We start from the raw sequence: 20,708 nt of genomic DNA on the forward strand, positions 1-20,708 counted from the left end.
TGATAGTGAGTAGTCAAGGAGAGTAAGGGTCCTATCACACGGAGCAATGATTGGATATGTATAGGGACGAGTGCTCGTCAATCCAATCGGTCGTCCCGATACATTTTCATCATGTCGGCAGTGCATCTTCATGATTACACGGCGATGTGCTGCCGACAACGATGATGTTTAATGCTGCATAAAAGAGCAGATCAGCTGATGAATGAGTGCTTGCTCGTTCATCGCCTAATATTTGCCCCGATTAAACAGGCCAATGATCAGGAACAAGCGTTCATATGTAATAGGGCCTTAACTCCCCAGTTAACCCATTTTGACCCACCCCCTATTGGGTTTGTAGCTATATGCATTGCTAAATCAGCTTCTCAATGCAAAAACCCTACAAGGAACACACCAGTTCTCAGCTTCCTCGACCACCGTGAGTATGTGAGTGGGTAGTAAGAGATTGTGCTTAACTGCACTAAAAAATAGATTTTGACTGAAAACTTAAGTAATGTATATTAAGTCAGAGATGAGTAATAATATGAAGACATTTTATAAGTTATGTTTTTAAATAGTATAATGTACTGAATGTGGTTCCACCCTTAGGCCTCATGCACACTTCCGTTTTTTTCTTCAGGGTGCTATCCGTTTTTGTCACTGATAGCACCCTGAACCCATTCATTTCAATGGGGCCATGCACACTACAGTTTTTTTGACGGTCCGTTGCTCCTTTCCGTTCCAAAGTAGAGCATGTCCTACTTTGGTCCGGGATTCCGTGACCATGAGGCCCATGCAAGTCAATGGGGCCGTCAAAAAAACTTAAGGCTCACGGAAGGCATCCGTGTGCCGTCCGTGTGTGACGGAGCCGCTGCCTAGCAACCGCCGGGCGGGCAGAAAAACATGCCAAAAATATTACACTAATCGGCAGCCACTTGTCTCTATCAATAACTGATAGAGAAAAGAGGCTGCTGATTAAAAATAAAATAAAAAGCCTTTCATACGTACCCGGTCGTTGTCTTGGTGACGAGTCCCTCTTCTTCCTCCAGTCCGACCTTCTTTTGTGACGCAGCAGCCTGTGATTGGCTGCCGAGGCCGCAGCAGCCTGTGATTGGCTGCCGAGGCCGCGGCAGCCTGTGATTGGCTGCCGAGGCGACATGGATTGAACTTTTATTACATTATTTCCGCGCGCCGAGCATGGTACTGTCACCCTGGACAGTACCATGCTCGGCGCACGGAAACGGAAACACGGAGTGCACACGGGAGTGCACACTGAAACCACACGGCCGCTAAAACGGGTTCACGGACCCGTCAAAAGCGGCCGTGAAAAAGGTGTCGGAAGTGTACATGAGGCCTTAGTATTTTTGTCATTAAAGTGATTCGACCATTTGAAAATTTATTATGAATCAATTATTACTAATTCTTCAATATACATCTCCAGCCTTTTCTTTTTTTTAATAGATACTAAGCTGGACAACTGGGGTGCTTTAAATCATCATTGGGTCCATGCTTAGTTTCCTTGTTCCCAATATTTAGTATGGGAAGACTTGCTGTACTTTCTCTATTAAATTAAGGTCTGGCTGAAAAATCTTAACATAAAAGTATGTTAAAGAGGACCTGTCACTAAGTTATATAAGTTAAACTGGTTTACTGACCTGAATAGCGCTGTCTCCTTGATTCCAGCGCTGTTTTGTTTTTTTTCCTGTTCCAGAGATGTGGCCCACTGTTTTCTTGGCTCCCCATATGCTAATTTGCTGTAGTTACCCAACAGGGCGTGGATTACCTTCAAGCAGCCTCGCGCTGATTGGTCAGCATCAGAGGCAGGGAAGCCAGCTCCACCCTGTTGGCTAACTACAGCACTAATAGCATATAGGGAGCTAACACAATAGTGGGCCATATCTCTGGAACGGATGGGGTCCAGAAAAAAACCTGAAAACAGCGCTGGAATCAGAGAAAACCAGTTCAACTTATATGACCTAGTGACAGGTCCTCTTTATAGAGGACCTCCCCACCTCCGTGACATGTCTGTTTTACGTATAATCCATTTTTATTTATGTTAAAAGAAAATGACAGTACAAAGTATCATAACAGCAATAAGCATACCATACAAACTAAAAGCATAAGAAAACCTCATGAAGCCCTGTTCACACAGTTTATTTTTCAAGGCAGAAAAAAATCTGCATCAGATTTCTTCAGGAATTTTGAGGCAGAGTTTGAACTGCCTGCGCGTTTCTCATAACATTCTTTGCCCGCGGCCATTGAATCAAATGCAAGACCCGCGGGCAAAAAACGCTTGATTGCAATGGGAGGTCAGAGGCGGAAATCGCGGCAACAAAGAACATGCTGCTTTTTTTCCACACGAGCGGCCAACAACAAAATACTCAGTGTGAACTGACTCTAATAGTCGAGTACTGACATTGCCACTTGTTTGTCAAACTGAACCAAATAAAGCCATGGAACCAAACAGCCTTAGCATATCAGAGGTATCCAAACAGTCCGGACTGGCAGAATGTTGCAGTATCGCGAAGTATAGAATAGAAAAAGCAAATCAAGAAATATCTTTGTATAGGAAAACATTGTGTACATTTGGAATTTTTCTCACTATGTCACCATAGTTTGTTAATTAATAAGTTTTACTGTTACTTTTGTTTTAGGTAATCCCCTTGTAATGGGTCAATGTAATACAGCAACCATCTTATTGCTGACTGTATGCATTACTATTTGAACCCAATAAAAAGAAATGTTTTAAAAAAAAGATCAATTATTGCAAAAGGCATAAAATATTTTCTAATATACACTCAACATAGCGCAGGGATCCTAAAAAAATAGAAGGAAAAGTGGTATAAAAGATAAATGAATAGGTGAGAAGGAGAAAGCAGCGGAAGAAGAAAAAGTAAGGGCGGGAGGAGCGATCAACATGTCTGTTTTAGTAAATACGTACATTCCCCATGGGATAACAATTCTGGAGCGCCTGATCTTTGAACTCTGCATTGTTCAGTTGCTCTGTTGTTTTTTTGACACGCTCTTATTAGTGATGACATTTTCAGACTGTGTAGGGACGCACCCTATTGACTAGGGGAATGGTAACGTCCAGTTGTCAATTTATTCATACATTTCCAGGAGGAATAATAGAGGGACCGTCAAGATAAGGCTGAATGAGCCTGACAGCTGCATCTGTTTAGTTCAGCTGCCGCATATTACAAACATGCAAGAGCTCCCGAAACGTACCAGACCAATTTGGTGTAATAATCTTTATTTAACCCCTTCCCTCTTTGGCCACTTTTGACCTTCCTGACAGCCTCATTTTTCAAATCTGACATGTTATCACTTTATGTGGTAATAACTTCGGAATGCTTTTACCTATCCAAGCGATTCTGAGATTGTGTTCTCGTGACACATTGGACTTTATAGAGAAAATAAGTACTATGCACACCAATATGGAGTTATTTATCCAAGCAAATAATTTATTTGTAGCCAGTGACAGTGCGACGTTTCGGTCAACACCTTGACCTTCCTCAGGCACTTTAGTCAATGCTTATCCTGGGTGGTTGGCGCTGTAAGATTGGCGGGTAACCGCTATGTGAGGTGCCCATATAGCGGTTACCCGCCAATCTTACAGGCCAACCAAGCAGGATCAGCATTGACTAAAGTGCCTGAGGAAGGTCAAGGTGTTGACCGAAACGTCGCACTGTCACTGGCTACAAATAAATAAATTATTTGTTTGGATAAATAACTCCATATTGATGTGCATAGTACTTCTTTTCTCTATTGGATCGGGTTGGGCCCCTACTTATGCACCCACACCATTACCTAGTGCTATCTGAACCTTGTAACTAACATTGGACTTTATGTTACTGGCAAAATTTGCTCGATATGTTCAGTATTTAATTGTGAAAAACACCAAAATTTAGCGAAAAATTGCAAAAATTAGCATTTTTCTCAATTTAAATGTATCTGCTTGTAAGACAGGCAGTTATAACACACGAAATTGTTCCTAATTAACATCCCCAATAATTCTACTTTAGATTGGCATCGTTTTATAACATCCTTTTATTTTTCTAGGACGTTGCAAGGCTTTGAACTTTAGCAGCAATTTCTCACATTTTCAAGAAAATTTCAAAAGGCTATTTTTACAGGGGCCAGTTCAGTTGTGAAGTGGCTTTGAGGGCCTTATATATTAGAAACCCCCAAAAAGTCACCCCATTTTAAAAACTTCACCCCTCAAAGTATTCAAAACAGCATTTAGAAAGTTTCTTAACCCTTTAGATGTTTCACAGGAATTAAAGCAAAGTAGAGATGAAATTTACAAATGTCATATTTCTTTTCATAAAAAAAATTGTATTAAAACTTTATTTCTAACACAGAAGGTTTTACCAGAGAAATGCAACTCAATATTTATTGCCCAGATTTATGCAGTTTTTGGAAATATCCCACATGTTGCCGTAGCGTGCTACTGGACTGAAGCACCGGCCTCAGAAGCAAAGGAGCACCTAGTGGAATTTGGGGCCTTATTTTTATTAGAATATATTTTAGACACCATGTCAGGTTTGAAGGGCTCTTGCGGTGCCAAAACAGTGAAAATCCCCCAAAAGTGACCCCATTTGGGAAACTACACACCTCAAGGAAATTATCTAGGGGTATAGTGAGCATTTTGACTGCACAGGTTTTTTACAGAAATTATTGGAAGTAGACCGTGAAAATCAAAATCTACATTTTTTCAAAGAAAATGTAGGTTTAGCGATTTTTTTTTTCTCATTTCCACAAGGACTAAAGGAGAAAAAGCAACGTAAAATTTGTAAAGCAATTTCTCCCGAGTAAAACAATACCCCACATGTGGTTATAAACGGCTGATTGGACACACGGCAGGGCTTAGAAGGGAAAGAGCGCTATTTGGCTTTTGGAGTTCAAATTTAGCAGGAATGGTTTGCGAAGGCCATGTCACATTTACAAAGCCCCTGAGGGGACAAAACAGTGGAAACCCCCCACAAGTGACCCCATTTTGGAAACTACACCCATTGAGGAAATTATCTAGGGGTATAGTGAGCGTTTTGACCCCACAGGTTTTTTGCAGAAATTATTGGAATTAGGCCCTGAAAATGACAATCTAAATTTTTTCAAAGAAAATGTAGGTTTAGCTACTTTTTTCTCATTTCCACAAGGACTGAAGGAGAAAAAGCACCGCAAATTTTGTAAAGCAATTTCTCCAGAGTAAAACAATACCCCACATGTGGTAATAACCGGCTGTTTGGACACACGGCAGGGCTTAGAATGGAAAGAGCGCTATTTGGCTTTTAGAGATCACATTTAGCAGGAATGGTTTGCAGAGGCCATGTCACATTTGCAAAGCCCCTGAGGGGACAAAACAATGAAAACGCCCAAAAAGTGACTCCATTTAGGAAACTAGACCTCTTGAGAAATTCATCTTGGGGTGTAGTAAGCATTTTGACCCCACAGATATTTCATAGAATTTATTAGAATTGGGCAGTGAAAATAAAAACAATCCTTTTTCTTCAATAAGATGTAGCTTTAGCGCAAAATTTTTCATCTTCTCAACAAATAAAGGAAAAAAAGAACACAATATTTGTAAAGCAATTTCTCCCGAGTACGGCAATACCCCATATGTGGTCATAAACTGCTGTTTGGGCACACGGCAGGGCTCAGAAGGGAAGGAGCGCCATTTGGAGTGCAGATGTTGCTGGATTGGTTTCTGGGCGCCTGTGGGCCCAAAACAGTGGAAACCCCCCAGAAGTGACCCAATTTTGGAAACTACACCCCTCAATGCATTTACCTAGGGGTGTAGTAAGCATTTTAACCCTGCAGGTGTTTTGTAGAAATTAGTGTGCACTCGATGTTGCAAAGTGAAAATTTTATTTTTTAGATATGCCAATATGTGGTGCCCAGCTTGTGCCACCATAACAAGACAGCCCTCTAATTATTATGCAGTGTTTCCCGGTTTTAGAAACACCCTACATGTGGCCCTAATCTTTTGCCTGGACATTCGACCAGGCTCAGGAGTGAAAGAGCACCATGTAAAATTGAGGCCTAATTTGTTTGATTTACAAAGTATTGGTTCACAACTGCAGAGGCTCCGATGTGAAATAATAAAAAGAAACCCCTGAGAAGTGACCCCATTTGGAAACTACACCCCTCAAGGCATTTATTAAGGGGTGTACTGAGCATTTTCACCCCACAGGTCTTTTCCATAAATGAATGTGCTGCGGATGTGGCAATTTAAAAATTTTGATTTTTCCCTAGATATACCATTCAGTGGCAAATATGTCATGCCCAGCCTATGCCACTGGAGACACACACCCCAAAATTTTTTAAAAGCGTTCTCCCGGGTATGACGATGCCATATATGTGGAAGGAAACTGCTGTTTGGGCACGCTGTAGGGTTCAGAGCGGAGGGAGCGCCACTTGGCTTTTGGAGCGTGGATTTTGCTTGGTAGTAGATTTGTTTGAGTATTGCTGGTGTTTCCGTTTATAATGTGGGGGTACATGTAAGCTGGGAAGAGTACATCAGGGGCATAGTCAGATGGTATAATAATGGGGTAAACAATAAAATGATCCATAGATGTGTGTTACGCTGTGAAGCAATCCTTTCTGCACAGGCCGGTGTCGCACTGATATATGGCGTCCTTTCTTATCCCCCTTTTGGTCCACACTCCGCACCTTTGCAGTTTGGGGAATTTTGCTGGGAAAGTGTTGTCCTGGTATAATACGGGCACCCTCGCTTCTAGCAGATATGTTTGGGCTCTCCCCTTCCTGGTTCCCTAATTTTAGGTCCTTGATAAATCGCCTCTTGAAGAAATGTTCCCCTCGGGCTGCACAACTGCATATTTTTTATTTCCTGACTTATTAGGGCCTTAACTAATTTTATTTTTTCATAGACGTAGTGGTATGAGGCCTTTTTTTTGGCGGGACGAGCTGTAGTTATTATTGGTACAATTTTGGGCTACATGCGACTTTCTGATCACCTTTTATGCTATTTTTTGGGAGGCCAGGTAAACAAAAAAACGCAATTCTGGCATAGTTTTTTTTAGGTTTTTTTTATACAGCGTTCACCACGCGTTATAAATTACATGTTACCTTTATTCTGCGGGTCAGTACAATTGCGGCGATACCTAATTTATAGAACTTTTTTATGTTTTACAACTTTTTGCTCAATAAAATTACTTTTGTAAAAAGAATGTATTTTTTCTGTCGCCAAGTTGTGAGAATCATAACTTTTTAACTTTTTTGTCTACGCAGCTGTATGAGGGTTTGTTTTTTGTAAGACGAGCTATAGTTTTTATAGGTACTATTTTTGGATACGTGCGACTTTTTGATCACTTTTTATTCCAATATTTGTAGGGCAAAGTGACCAGAAAACAGAAACTCTGGTAAAGTTTTTTACGTTTTTTTTTTACCCTTTTCACCGCGTGCAATAAATAATATAATATTTTGATACCTCAGGTCGTTACTATCGCGGCGATACCAAATACATATGGTTTATTATTATTTTTCAATAATAAAGGACTTGATAAGAGAAAAAGGGCGATTGTGTTTTATTTTATTACTTGAAACTTTTATTGTTTTCAAACTTTTATTTTTTTCACTTTTTTTTACACTTTTTTATTCTTTCTTTACACTTTTTCTCAAGTCCCACTAGGGGACTTGACGGTCCAACTGCCAGATTATTTTTTTTCTAATACATTGCACTACCTACATAGTGCAATGTATTAGATCTGTCAGTTATTCACTGACAGCAAGCCGATTAGTCTTCGCCTCCCGGCGGGGCCTACATCGGTGCAGCTGCGGTCGCGCGGCGGGTCATCACCCCAAACAAAACACACGCCCCCAAACGTCACAGGGGGGTGTGTGTTTAGAGGGAGGATTCTGGGGAATGACCAGATATAAAAGGGACAGGGAATCCCTCATTTGAGTGACGTCAGACGCCAGGAACGGGCGTTGTTACTGACTTCCCAGACGGGAAGCTTGATCTCTTGCCACTGCAAGCATGCTTTTATAAGAAAGCGGGTATACAGCTACACTAATCTCTATGCAGCCTCCCATGAACCTGGATCAAGCTGCACTTTTGACCTATCTCCCCTGAGGAATCGTTTGGACAGGAAGAAACGCGTTGGGAGAATACCTATCTAACATTCACTACCTATTAAGAGGTTTGTAAAGGATCTGCCAGGCACAGCTTCTGTGTCAACGCCCATAGGTAATCAGTCTGCACCTGCTTCTATGTCTGTGAGACTGACTCCATCTTCCACCACTTAGGATGGCAGGCTTAGGAGTGGGAGAGCCTATCACAGCCTGGCCAGACGGAGCTAGCTTCCGCCCTCTGTCTATTTATACCTGCCTTTCCTGTTCCTACTTGCTTGCGATTCTTCTCGTTTGGTTTCCTGGCCCTGCTGCAGCTTCTGAACTATTTGACCCTGCTTCATACTGACCCTGGCTTACTGACTACTCTCCTGCTCTGCGTTTGGTACCTCGTACACTCCTGGTTTGACTCGGCTTGTTCACTACTCTTCTGCTCTGCGTTTGGTACCTCGTACAGTCCTGGTTTGACTCGGCTCGTTCACCACTCTTGTTGCTCACGGTGTTGCTGTGGGCAACTGCCCCATTTCCCTTAGCTTCTGTGTACCCTTGTCTGTTTGTCTGTCGTGCACTTACTGAGCGTAGGGACCGTTGCCCAGTTGTACCCCGTCGCCTAGGGCGGGTCGTTGCAAGTAGGCAGGGACTGAGTGGAGGGTAGATTAGGGCTCACTTGTCTGTTTCCCTACCCCCATCATTACAAGGTTCACCACTATCCTGGCATTGGAGACAACTGTTAATGGACTATTAACATCGGAAAAAGGGGTAGGAGGGCAACTGCCCTAAAAATCTTTATATCATCCCTATATGTCTTTCATGCAAAGTAAAGAAAATAAACATATGTGGGAGAACCTCCTGAAGAGAATAATAATTAAACAATACAGATTAAGAAACCTTATATAGGTGGACTTATTTGCTGTCTCAAAAACCATGTTGAAAATGCATATCATAAAAAATACATGAAAAACTGCATGCAACTTTGGCACATGAAAAGTTTTTATGTGCATATGTCGTATATTACAAATGTTTTAACAAAACTCAGTAAAAGTTATATTTTATATACACTCTGGATCTATCTTTCTTGTTACAATATTACGGAGAACGCATTCGAAATTATCTTTGTCTAGGTGGTGGACCATAAATAGTACCAGAAATATTTATCCGTTACAGGTGGATGTCAGCTGTAACATACAGCTGACTTCCACCGCTGATGACGCCGGATCAGTTCCTGAGCCGGCGCCATTTGCCGGAGGCTACGGAAGCCGATCAGGCTCCGCCGCCGGGCGGATCTTGACCAGCTTCTGTGCTAGGCAGACCGCGAGGCCAGTATTCGGCTTCCGATTGCAATTGCAGCCACCGTAACCCCGGCAATTTAAATTTCCGTTGAGCTGCAAACAGCTTAAATTTAGCGATCACGCTGCATTGAAGGGGTTAATGGCGGGGATCGAAGCTAATTTCGGTCCCCGCCATTACAGCCGGATGTCAGCTGTAAGGTACAGCTGAGATCCGGCGATGATGGCACCGACTCAGCTTCTGAGCCGGTGCCAAACATTTGGCGTAAATATACGACATTTTGCGTGAAGCACTGGCTTTCCATGTCGTATACTTACAACAAATGTCGGGAAGGGGTTAATGTACTGCACAATATTGTTATTATAACATTAGAAAGAAGTGGAATACCTTGCTCACACTTTGATCGGATTATGTAAGCCTACCTTCTACTCCAAGGTGACCTCATTCAGATGGGTTTACTGGTATAACAAGACGCTCACCACTTTCCAGCTTCAGCTCAAAACACTTTAGTGCATACAATACAAATATAATATTTAAACCTCTGGTAAAAGTATAGAAAGCCAATCCGCACACTGCGTCAGGACCAGAGGCAAGATCTGGGCCCTAATACGTTTCATGTAAAGGGTACCCCAACTACTATGCAATATAGGACAATAGGTCTGCATAGGAGCTGTGGATACAAAACGGCAGGATATTTTAATCAAGACTATTTGCAAAGTTGTTTATTTTTTATTTTACATGCATTGGAGCAATAAAAAAAATGGTTGCAAAGGTGGATATAGCCATTGTAAAAGTCGGTTGCATTGCTTTGGTTTATAGGTGCTGCGGCTACAGGGAGGCAGGAAATCTGTAGAGATGGCTGGAAGTTCACTGCACAAGCACTTGACAGATTTACAGAACAAACACTCCAAGGTTCAGCAGGAAAACTCCCTCTTGCGTGTAGAGAAGAACCATTTGGTTGAGCACATCTCTCAGCTGCATAAACAGGTACGTGCTCAAAGCATGCAAACTTCATATTCACTGGGCACACAATGGGCGGGGGAGCGCTGCTTACAATGTGTGACCCTCCAGAAAAGGCTAATGAGTAAATCGCAGGTCAGCAACTAAATAGTGATTCTGTTTATGTCACCCTCGCCCCCACTAAGAAACAGCTTGGATTTCTGCAATGTGTAATATTTTTCTCGTTAATTATTTTTCCGGGAGCATAAAAAAAAAAAAATCTCTAAACTTTTATCACGATTGAATTCTAACTTTCATTTTTGCGGTTCTTAAGAAGATATATTGTAATTTGGCACTTGAGACAGTTTTTTACATATTGTAAAAGCAGTTCTTGTTTGACGCCATTCACATAAGATTTTAGACAATTGCATAAACAAGAACTCCAAAATATAGTGTTCTTAATAATATTATTATTATTTATTTATATCGCAACTTCCACAGTTCTTTTCTAGCACAATATTGGGGTAACACATTGTAGACCGTGTGATACAGACAAATAATAGCTTGTTACAAGATACATTCGGTAGGAAACACGAGCGTGTGCGTTTTGCGCACGCAAAAAATTCGGTTTTGCGTGCGCAAAAGGCACTTAACAGCTCGGTGTGTCATCACCATTCAAAATTCTGCCTCGAATTTCCATCTGGAATTTTAAGGCAGATTTTGATCTGCCTGCACTCCGTTTTCTGCCTGCGCCCATTGAGCGCCACGGGCAAAAACACCACAAAAAACGCTTTCTCTACCTCCCGTTGATGTCAATGGGAGGTCAGAGACATAAATGCCCGAAGATAGGGCATGCCGCTTCTTTTTCCCGCGAGCCGGTTTTCCCACTAGTGGGAAACAAACTCCTCCGCCTCCCATTGAAATCAATGGGAGGCATTTTTGGCGTGTTTTCCAACGTGGTTTCGCGTCAAAAACTCTGTGTGAACAGGGCCTTAAAGTGGACTGTATAGCTTTAACCGGTTAAGGACTAGGCTGTTTTACAGCTAAATGACCAGAGCAAATTTTACAATTTTGCTATGCGCTTCTTTAGATGACTATAACTCTGCAGGTGAATAAAGTTCATCTTTGAATTTTACACTCTTTTTAAAGGACAGATAGGGCTTTGTTTTAGTGGCATTTGTCAGTATATATCATTTTTATTTTTTTCTCTAAAGTGGGCAAAATTGGAAAAAAATGCAAGAATTTAGCAAATGCGTCAGTTTAGGCTAGTATTTTTCACACACGGTATAGTCCACGGACAAAATTCATCTCCTTTCACATTCTTCCACTTCTCCCGTGCATGGGGATACCAAATATGTGTGCCTTATTCGCTGTGCGGGCATGTGCCAGGGCTTGGCATAAAAGGAGGCTTTTTGGCCTTTTCGGTCCAGGAATTTTGCATTTGATTTTATAGCCGCATACTGTTTTCTGGGGGGCCTAATGCTGCTGAAACATTCGAAACACCCCATAAATGACTTCATTCACACAAGTAGACCCCACAAGGTTTTCTTCAAGGGGTTTATCATATTTTTAGACAGTCCAGTTTTCTTCTGAAAGTTTCTTGAATAAGATGGAACAAAATAAAATCAGCACTTTTTTAGCAAATGCGTCAGTTTAGGCTAGTATTTTTCACACACGGTATAGACCACGGCCAAAATTCATCTCCTTTCACGTTCTTCCACTTCTCCCGTGCATGGGGATACCAAATATGTGTGCCTTATTCACTGTGCGGGCATGTGCCAGGGCTTGGCATAAAAGGAGGCTTTTTGGCCTTTTCGGTCCAGGAATTTTGCATTTGATTTTATAGCCGCATACTGTTTTCTGGGGGGCCTAATGCTGCTGAAACATTAGAAACACCCCATAAATGACTTCATTCACACAAGTAGACCCCACAAGGTTTCCTTCAAGGGGTTTATCATATTTTTAGCAAGTCCAGTTTTCTTCTGAAAGTTTCTTGAATAAGATGGAACAAAATAAAATCAGCACTTTTTTAGCAAATGCGTCAGTTTAGGCTAGTATTTTTCACACACGGTATAGACCACGGCCAAAATTCATCTCCTTTCACATTCTTCCACTTCTCCCGTTCATGGGGATACCAAATATGTGTGCCTTATTCACTGTGCGGGCATGTGCCAGGTCTTGGCATAAAAGGAGGCTTTTTGGCCTTTTCGGTCCAGGAATTTTGCATTTGATTTTACAGCCGCATACTGTTTTCTGGGGGGTGTAATGCTGCTGAAACATTAGAAACACCCCATAAATGACTTCATTCACACAAGTAGACCCCACAAGGTTTCCTTCAAGGGGTTTATCATATTTTTAGACAGTCCAGTTTTCTTCTGAAAGTTTCTTGAATAAGATGGATCAAAATAAAATTAGCAATTTTTTAGCAAATGCGTCAGTTTATACCAGCATTTTTCACACACGGTATAGACCACGGTCAAAATTAATCTCCGTTCACATTCTGCCACTTCTCCCGTGCACGGGGATACCAAATATGTGGCCTTATTTATCACATAGAGATCTAGGAGGGCGGACGATAGAAGAAGATTATTTCACATATCGCTTTTTTTCAAAGCTGGTTTTACAAAACTCAACAGAGTTGCTATAACACTTCCAAAATATCTGCTCTTGAAGCAGAAATCCCAAAATATTCATCTAGGGGTATAATGGGAATTTATTTTTTGGGGTTTTCTAAAATAAGAAATTGCAGGTTAATGCAAATGGAGCTCTCCAGCAGATGAACTTTAGAAAACATCAAACATGACATCCACCCCCCACCCATTCCCTCCCTCACCCTTGGAGTAAAATCATGGGAAAAATAAAAACGTAATGTAGGGCAAATATATTTTCAACAAATTAACTAAAATCTAATAATTCAGAACAGTGTGGTATTTTTTAAAACATGGCTCAATGCACAGGCCTGGTTGCGAGGGACATGAGGGACAGAAATATCGGGAATCTTTGCGGTGCCCGTCTTTTCTGCAGACGCGGCACTTTTTCTGGGGGTTGCTTCTGGTTGCTGTTGGGGGAATCCGACTGATGAAGTGTCTTTCAGTCAGTCGCGTGACATGCTCAGACTGGGGGCATTCTCGGGTGTCCTGAACATCAAAAATGAGGCCTTCAATAATTTTTTCCTGGAAATCCAGGTATGTGTCTCTGCCTCTGTTTTTTTTGTAGAGCACAAATGAGTTGTGGATGGCCACCTGTAACAAATAAATGGCCACCTTTTTGTACCAGGTTTTAGTTTTGCGTTTTACTAAATAGGGCTGTAAAACCTGGTCGCTTAAATCCACCCCCCCCCCCATGTACTTGTTATATTCGGACACGCTCACTGGTTTGTGCTTGTCCGATGTTGCCCCTCTTTCCCTCACTGCCACTGTTCCTGCGGTATGAATCGTGCTTAGCACATACACGTCTTTGCGATCCCTGAACTTGACCGCCAGCAATTCTTCAGATGCATAAGCACAGGAGTCCCCCTTTACCATGCGCTTCCCCACTAATTGCTGTGGAAAACCAATTCTGTTTTTGCGTATGGTACCACATGCCCCAGTCCTTGCAGCATGCAAATGCCTAAACAGGGGCACACTCGAATAAAAATTATCACAGTACAGGTGGTACCCCTTGTGAAGCAGAGGCTGCATTATCTCCCACACGATCTTACTGCTGGTGGAAAGATCAGGGGGGCATCCAGGAACATTTATTGTGCGGTCCCGCCCTTCATAAATTCTGAAGGCGGTGGTATATCCTGACCCGCTTTCACACAATTTGTAGAGCTTAACGCCATATCTTGCCCTTTTGGAAGGTAGATATTGGCGAAAGCTAAGTCTGCCATGAAAGTTGAGGAGGGATTCGTCCACACTTACATTCTGCTCAGGGGTGTAGAGTTGCAGAAATAAATTATTCAGGGAATTTATTAGCGGTCTTATTTTGAACAACCGATCCCGGTTTGCATCGGTACTTGGGGGGGCCTGTGCGTTGTCATTGAAGTGGAGGAACCTCATTATTGTCTCATAACGAGACCTGGGCATTACTGCAGAATATACTGGGGTGGCTTGGGCGGGTCTTGTTGACCAGTAAGACCTAATGGAGGGCTTTTTGACAATACCCATATTTAGGGTGAGCCCCAAAAAAATTTTTAATTCCTGCAAATTGGTGGGCGTCCAATCTCTGGCATGGGTGGATGAAGGTTTCTGCCTTATATATTGCGTGGCATATAAATTTGTTTCGTGGACAATCTGATTTAGGATGTCGTCCGTTATAAATAAATGGAAGTAATCCATTTGGACAAAATTTGTATTGTCCACGGTTATGCCAGGAGTGGCCGTAAATCCGTGGATTCTAGGCCCAAAAGATGGGGCAGGTGCCCATACAAGAGCCTGGACTGGAGGGACCAGGCTGTCCCATGCTACAGCGCTACTTGGCCCTGCGCTTTCATGTTCTGCAGTTTCGACTGCATCAGGGACAACGTCCCCTGAAGATGAACCTGAAGTGACGCTGTCATCGTCACTACCTAAAACAGGTTCCATCTCGGACGCCATCTCTGATGCGGTCTCCGACTCAGACCACAGCATGGCGTATGCCTCCTCGGCGCTAAACAACTTCCTCGCCATAACGTAACTAACACTAACTAAACAATTTTTTTTTTTTTTTTTTTTTATTTTTTTTTATAAAACACACAAACTAACTGCTATATATATCTACACTACCGCTAACAAAAAAATAAACCGCTATTGCTATATATATTATATATGTGGATATATATATAATTATATACTCCCTACCTGCCTATTCTAATAGAATAAAAGAAAGAAAGGTAGATAGATAGATAGATAGAAAAAAAGATAGATGGATAGATAGATTGTATAGATAGATAGAAATCTATCTATACAGAGAATGTTTTAGAGTGTAACTGTATTTTTTGTAACTGTAACTGTAATCTTCTGGCAGCAATTCTCCCGAGTCTCTTCTTCTCCTCAAACTGAAACAATGTTTGAGGAGAAGAAAAGAGGCAGGAGATTTACTGCCAGAAAAGTCAAAATAAAACAAATGTGGTCGCTGTGATAGGTTTTCACAGCGACCACATGTTCAGGGACCATCAGATTGGTCCCTGATACTCTGCCCAGTGCCCAGAGCTGTTGGTAACAGCGTGGGCACAGGGCTGTGTGCACGCGATCGCGTGCACACTGTTTTATAAGCAGGAATGCATGTGATCGCTGTGATTGGTTGTCACAGCGACCACATGTTCAGGGACCATCAGATTGGTCCCTGATACTCTGCCCAGTGCCCAGAGCTGTTGGTAACAGCGAGGGCACAGGGCTGTGTGCACGCGATCGCGTGCACACTGTTTTCTATGCAGAAATGCATGTGATCGCTGTGATTGGTTGTCACAGCGATCACATGTTCAGGGGCCAAAAGATTGACCCCTGACATTCTGCCCAGTGCCCATGGCTGTTAGCAACAGCTAGGGCATAGAGCTGTGTGCACGCGATCCCGCGTGCACAGTCTCTGAAGTGCGGCCGTATATATACTATACGCCGGACTTTAGAGACCCTGACCGCTGGCCGTATAAATACGGCCAGCGGTCGGGAACCTGTTAAAGGGAATGTGTCGCTAGAATTTTTTTTTTTTTAGTTAAATAATTATTATTTAAGTGATTACACGTTGTTTTCATTTTTTCACAAGTCAGGAAATATTATAAATTAGATTCTAATTTATAACATTTCCATGTGCTGGTCACTAGAGGGAGCAGTTCCCAAAATTGCAGCATTGCATGTGGTAAAGCAACCTCATTGCTTTATGCTGCAAATTTGGGGTAGACACACTCTCTAGTGTCCTCACACAATCCCACCTCCCTTATTCTGACAAGTGCCAGGAGAAGGAGAGGTTTGAATCTTCAAACCTCCTACACTGTGTGCCGCTATTTTCTGAGTGACTGCACAGTGTAGGAGGATTAGATACATTGCTCAGACGACAGTATAACACGAACACACACGAACATAATACACACATCACATACACAAACATAAATTACCTTCTCCTGCAGCCGCCTCCGCTCCTATTCCTTGCGCCTTCGCTTCCTGGAACATATGGCCGGAAGCCGCGGCCGGAAGTCGTCATCTTACTGTCCGGCAGCGGCTTCTGGTTCACAAGAAAATGGTGCCGGATTTCGCTCTGCGAACGAGCTTCGTTTTGGTCTGTGTGGGAGCGGCGCAAATCAGCGCAAATTGTCTGTGATGACAAATCCGCGTCATGCACTTCTCGTTGCTCCCACCCAGCTTCTTTCACTGCAGACACACAGCGTGACGTCACCCACAGGTCCTTCAAACTTGGCGTTGGACAGAGAAGATACATGGGCACCAGCCGTCCGAGAGGGTAATATGCTCGTCTCTAGGGAGTTTACTATGCTTACCTGCACACGGTGATGCTGCTGTAGATTCAACTGTACTCTCTCGGACACCTGGAGCCGATGTGTCTTCTCTCGTCCGACGCCAAGGTTGAAGGACCTGTGGGTGACCTCATTGTTCCCACCCAGCTTCTTTCACTGCAGACACACAGCATGACGTCACCCACAGGTCCTTCAACCTTGACGTCGGAAGAGAGAAGACACATCGGCTCCAGGCGTCAGAGTGTACAGTTGAATCTGTAGCAGCATTACCGTGTGCAGGTAAGCATAGTAAACTCCCTAGAGACGAGCATATTACCCTCTCGAACGGCTGGAGACCATGTATCTTCTTTGTCCGACGCCAAGGTTGAAGGACCTGTGGGTGACGTCACGCTGTATGTCTGAAGTGAAAGATGCTGGGTGGGAGCGATGAGAAGTGCATGACGCTGATTTGTCAGCGTCATACACTTCTATTCACAACGCCCAGTTGGTAAAAACACAATACACGCCCAGTTGGTAAAAACACAATACACGCCCAGTTGGTAAAAACACAATACACGCCCAGTTGGTAAAACGAGAAAACACGCCCAGTTGTCCATTGAAAAGCTAATTTGCATAAATATAAAATTGCTCATAATTGGGCAAAAATGATCTTTTTAAAAAAAACAAAAACCTTTGCTGTTATCTACATTGCAGCGCCGACCACATTCAATAGGAGATAGGGATTTGATAATCTGGTGACAGAGCCTCTTTAAGTGGGGGGCACTCAGTTTCAATGTCCTTAAGCTCTAATGGTGCTCACTGACGGTGGTTGCCCTAATGGGGAAAACAAGGATTGGACAGGTTGGATTTCAATCAATCTGATCTTATTTTTCTTGCTGCAACTAGCTGCACCAGTGGTGTCTGGAGGCTGCTTAGCCCTGCTCCCACTGTAAAAATGACATGGCCATTTGATTGATCTGAACGGTGATATTTGTGAGTCGCATGTCTATGGCCAACTTCTAGTCTATTAAAACGATAGACAAATACAAATTTCTCACCTAGCAATTCTCTGTGCCTTTTGATGTGGATTTGCCAAAGCTGCTCATAGTTCTGTCCATCCACATTGGTTTCTATCGCTGATCCAATTGTATATTCTGGTACAACTGGCATAACTGTTGGCTCGATGAAACATACAGATGTAGCAATATTTAAGTTGATACTTAACACATTAAATACACTGGCAGGAAACGTTAACTTGAGTTTTCGATGCCTTTATAAAGTTTTTTTGTTGTGTTAAGTGATTAGTTATAACGCTGCAGGGTCAAGTTAAAGATTGTTACATCTGTACACTTCATGAAGATGTTTATTGAGGTCGGGTTGACACACTGGACCTTATTTATAAAAACTGTTTTATTAAAGAGTCAGTGTTGCTCATAGCAACCGGTCAGATTCGTATTTTTAGTGCAGACTTGAAAAGTAAAGAATTAATATAATTGGTTGCTTTGGTCTACACTGACACTTTTTGTTAGAAAAGTTTTTGTGCATTAAAGGGCAGTCGGTAGAGTAAAAGTATTCTGCCGACAACTATCTCATGCATATGGTCAGTCCCTGGTAATGAGTTGCTATCAGACACTTCTTATCTCCATTTCCCTATTGAAATAAACATGCATGCTCAACCAATCCAAGCATGCAGGTAAATTGGGGTGTCAGGAGAGATGACATAGCTGTCCTGACAGTTAAGTATGGACGGCCTAACATATCAAGTGGTAGCAGGTCGGACATGCCACTGGTGCAGTCTGTGCCTAGCTTTTCAGGTGACTATTCAGAATAAGCTGTCATATATGAGTACATGAGGACTAACACTATTTCTGACCATTATATGACTTTTATTCAGCATCTTTTAGCAGTTTTTCCCTCTACAGGATCTATCTTTAATTCTCAGTTTTCTCTGAGCTAGTGGGTGGAGCCTAACTGCTATCATGTCTTCACATAGAAGAGGAGAATCCTGCTCTCCTATCCCTATTTCACACACACACACACATATATATATATATATATATATATATATATATATATATAAGCTGCATCGGCATGGAGTACATTATACAGCTCAGACCTGTGTTGCTGAGCATCCAGCACTAGGATGAAATATAACACCTAGCAGCAGCCTGCTTTCTTATCCTGCTACACCCTCCTCTCTTCATAGACATATGAGCGGAGTGTCTGTTTCTCTTTCTGTTCTCACCTACTGCTTCCCCTCCCCTCTCCATAGACTTGTATAGGCAGTGTCATGATGCGGGGTGTGGACCCACTGGGCCGTACCGTGTAGCGGGACGGCAGCTGACCAAACATATATAGTACAGAGTCCATAGTCCAGAAAGGGTACCTGTGGCAACTCGGACAGTAGCAAGGCAGGCTCAGCTGGGACCAGACGGCAGGTAGATGTCAGGCGTGGCGTAGCAGAACAGGCGTAGAATGCAGCACAACACGACAACAGCTCAGCACGGTACTAGATCTGGATAGCATGGGATACAGGATACAGGAACAGGGAACACTTGGAAACTGGAAGACACTAGGAGACCATTTGCAAGACAAACTTTGGGTAACGAACAACGCTCAGGCAAGGAACAAGAGGGCAGAGCCACTTTTATAGTCCAGTAGCATTCTGGGCTTGATTGCAGACTTCCTGCAATTATGTGCGCACTATCCCTTTAAGACCGTGCACGCGTGGGCGCGCGCACCGTCCGGGAGACAGTCTCGATACCAGGAAGTGAGTGCCGGCGCCTCACTGGGGGACGACGCTGCAGAGAAGACACATGGCTACGGCCGTCGAGGGGTAAGTCAGAACGACGGACCGTGGCCATAGACGTTACAGACAGGTTGTAAAGCGACACAACCCCACTTCCTGTGATCTGTCTCCTCTGCTCTGGAACAGTCTTTGCTTGATAACAGTGGGTGGACAGCAGATTACAGGAAGCGAGACACCTAGTGGCAGTAACTTCACACAGAATTTGCATGGATAAAACAGTTAAATTTTAACAGTAAGTGAATTAAAAACTTCATCTATATAAGGTACACTATTAGATTAGCTGAAGTTATTTGAAAAGTTAGTCTCTATTTAAAGGGGTTATGTGGGGACCGAAAATTATTAGCAGTGTACTCACTGCAGTATGTGAGTACACCTGCTAATATACATTCCGATCCCCTGTCGTGCTATAAGATTTTTATTGATTTTTACAGCGCTGCTGGGGGATCAGAAGTCTAGTGGCACAGTCTAACTTCATGACGACGCGACTCGTTGTCATGTGACCGGCCCCGCTGTACGCTATGTAATCGCTATATCAGTAGTACAGCGATTACATAGCGTAAAGCGGGGCCGGTCACATGACGACAAGTCGTGTCGTCCTAAGGTTAGACTGTGCCACTAGACTTCTGATACCAGCGCTGTAATAATCTCATAAATAGCGTGACGGGGGACCAGAATGTATATTAGCAAGTGTACTGACATGCTGCAATGAATACACTGCTTTGAAGGGGTGATGTGGGGTCCGAAATTTACTAGCAGTCTTCTTCTGTCTGTTAGATTGCATGTAAATACTTGGGCTAATGAATTGTATAGCTAACAATTACTGATGGATTGCTAAAGAGACATAAGGGGGTGATCTATGATGAGATATTGAAGAACAAGGGGCCCATGTACGGTTCTTGCACAGGATCCCATGCTGTCTGTGTCTGTCCGTGAGTGCTAGTAATAATGGCCTACAATGAGGAGAAGCCTGCAGAGAGAAGGGAAAACAGGGAAGTGCAATCTGTAGAAAGGTGAGTTTTGCAAGCGTAAATGTCTGGAAACGATGGCACAAGACTCATTATGAAAGCCCAAATTGTGTAATGTAACTAAAGACCTACACCTTACTGCACAATAACAAGGACATTAGAAATCACCTCTTGTGATCCTTTTTAAAAGCATGCATTAGACTCTGTAATGTGTATGCCTGGAGATACACTTGAACGT

The 20,708-nt window shown here is 42.8% G+C and overlaps 1 protein-coding gene across 5 annotated transcripts in view; it reads left to right on the forward strand.

The window, feature by feature from the left end:
- Positions 1–20,708, forward strand: part of LOC142652506 (uncharacterized) — a 104,959-nt gene that overhangs the window by 71,419 nt on the left and 12,832 nt on the right. For all 5 annotated transcript variants that reach the window (XM_075828155.1, XM_075828158.1, XM_075828156.1 and 2 more), the window contains one exon: positions 10,174–10,341. In XM_075828155.1, the coding sequence (XP_075684270.1) occupies positions 10,174–10,341 (168 nt within the window). The remainder of the gene's footprint in view (positions 1–10,173; positions 10,342–20,708) is intronic.

The sequence above is a fragment of the Rhinoderma darwinii genome, chromosome 5, assembly GCF_050947455.1.
Source record: "Rhinoderma darwinii isolate aRhiDar2 chromosome 5, aRhiDar2.hap1, whole genome shotgun sequence".
NCBI classification, from domain to species: Eukaryota; Metazoa; Chordata; class Amphibia; order Anura; family Rhinodermatidae; genus Rhinoderma; species Rhinoderma darwinii.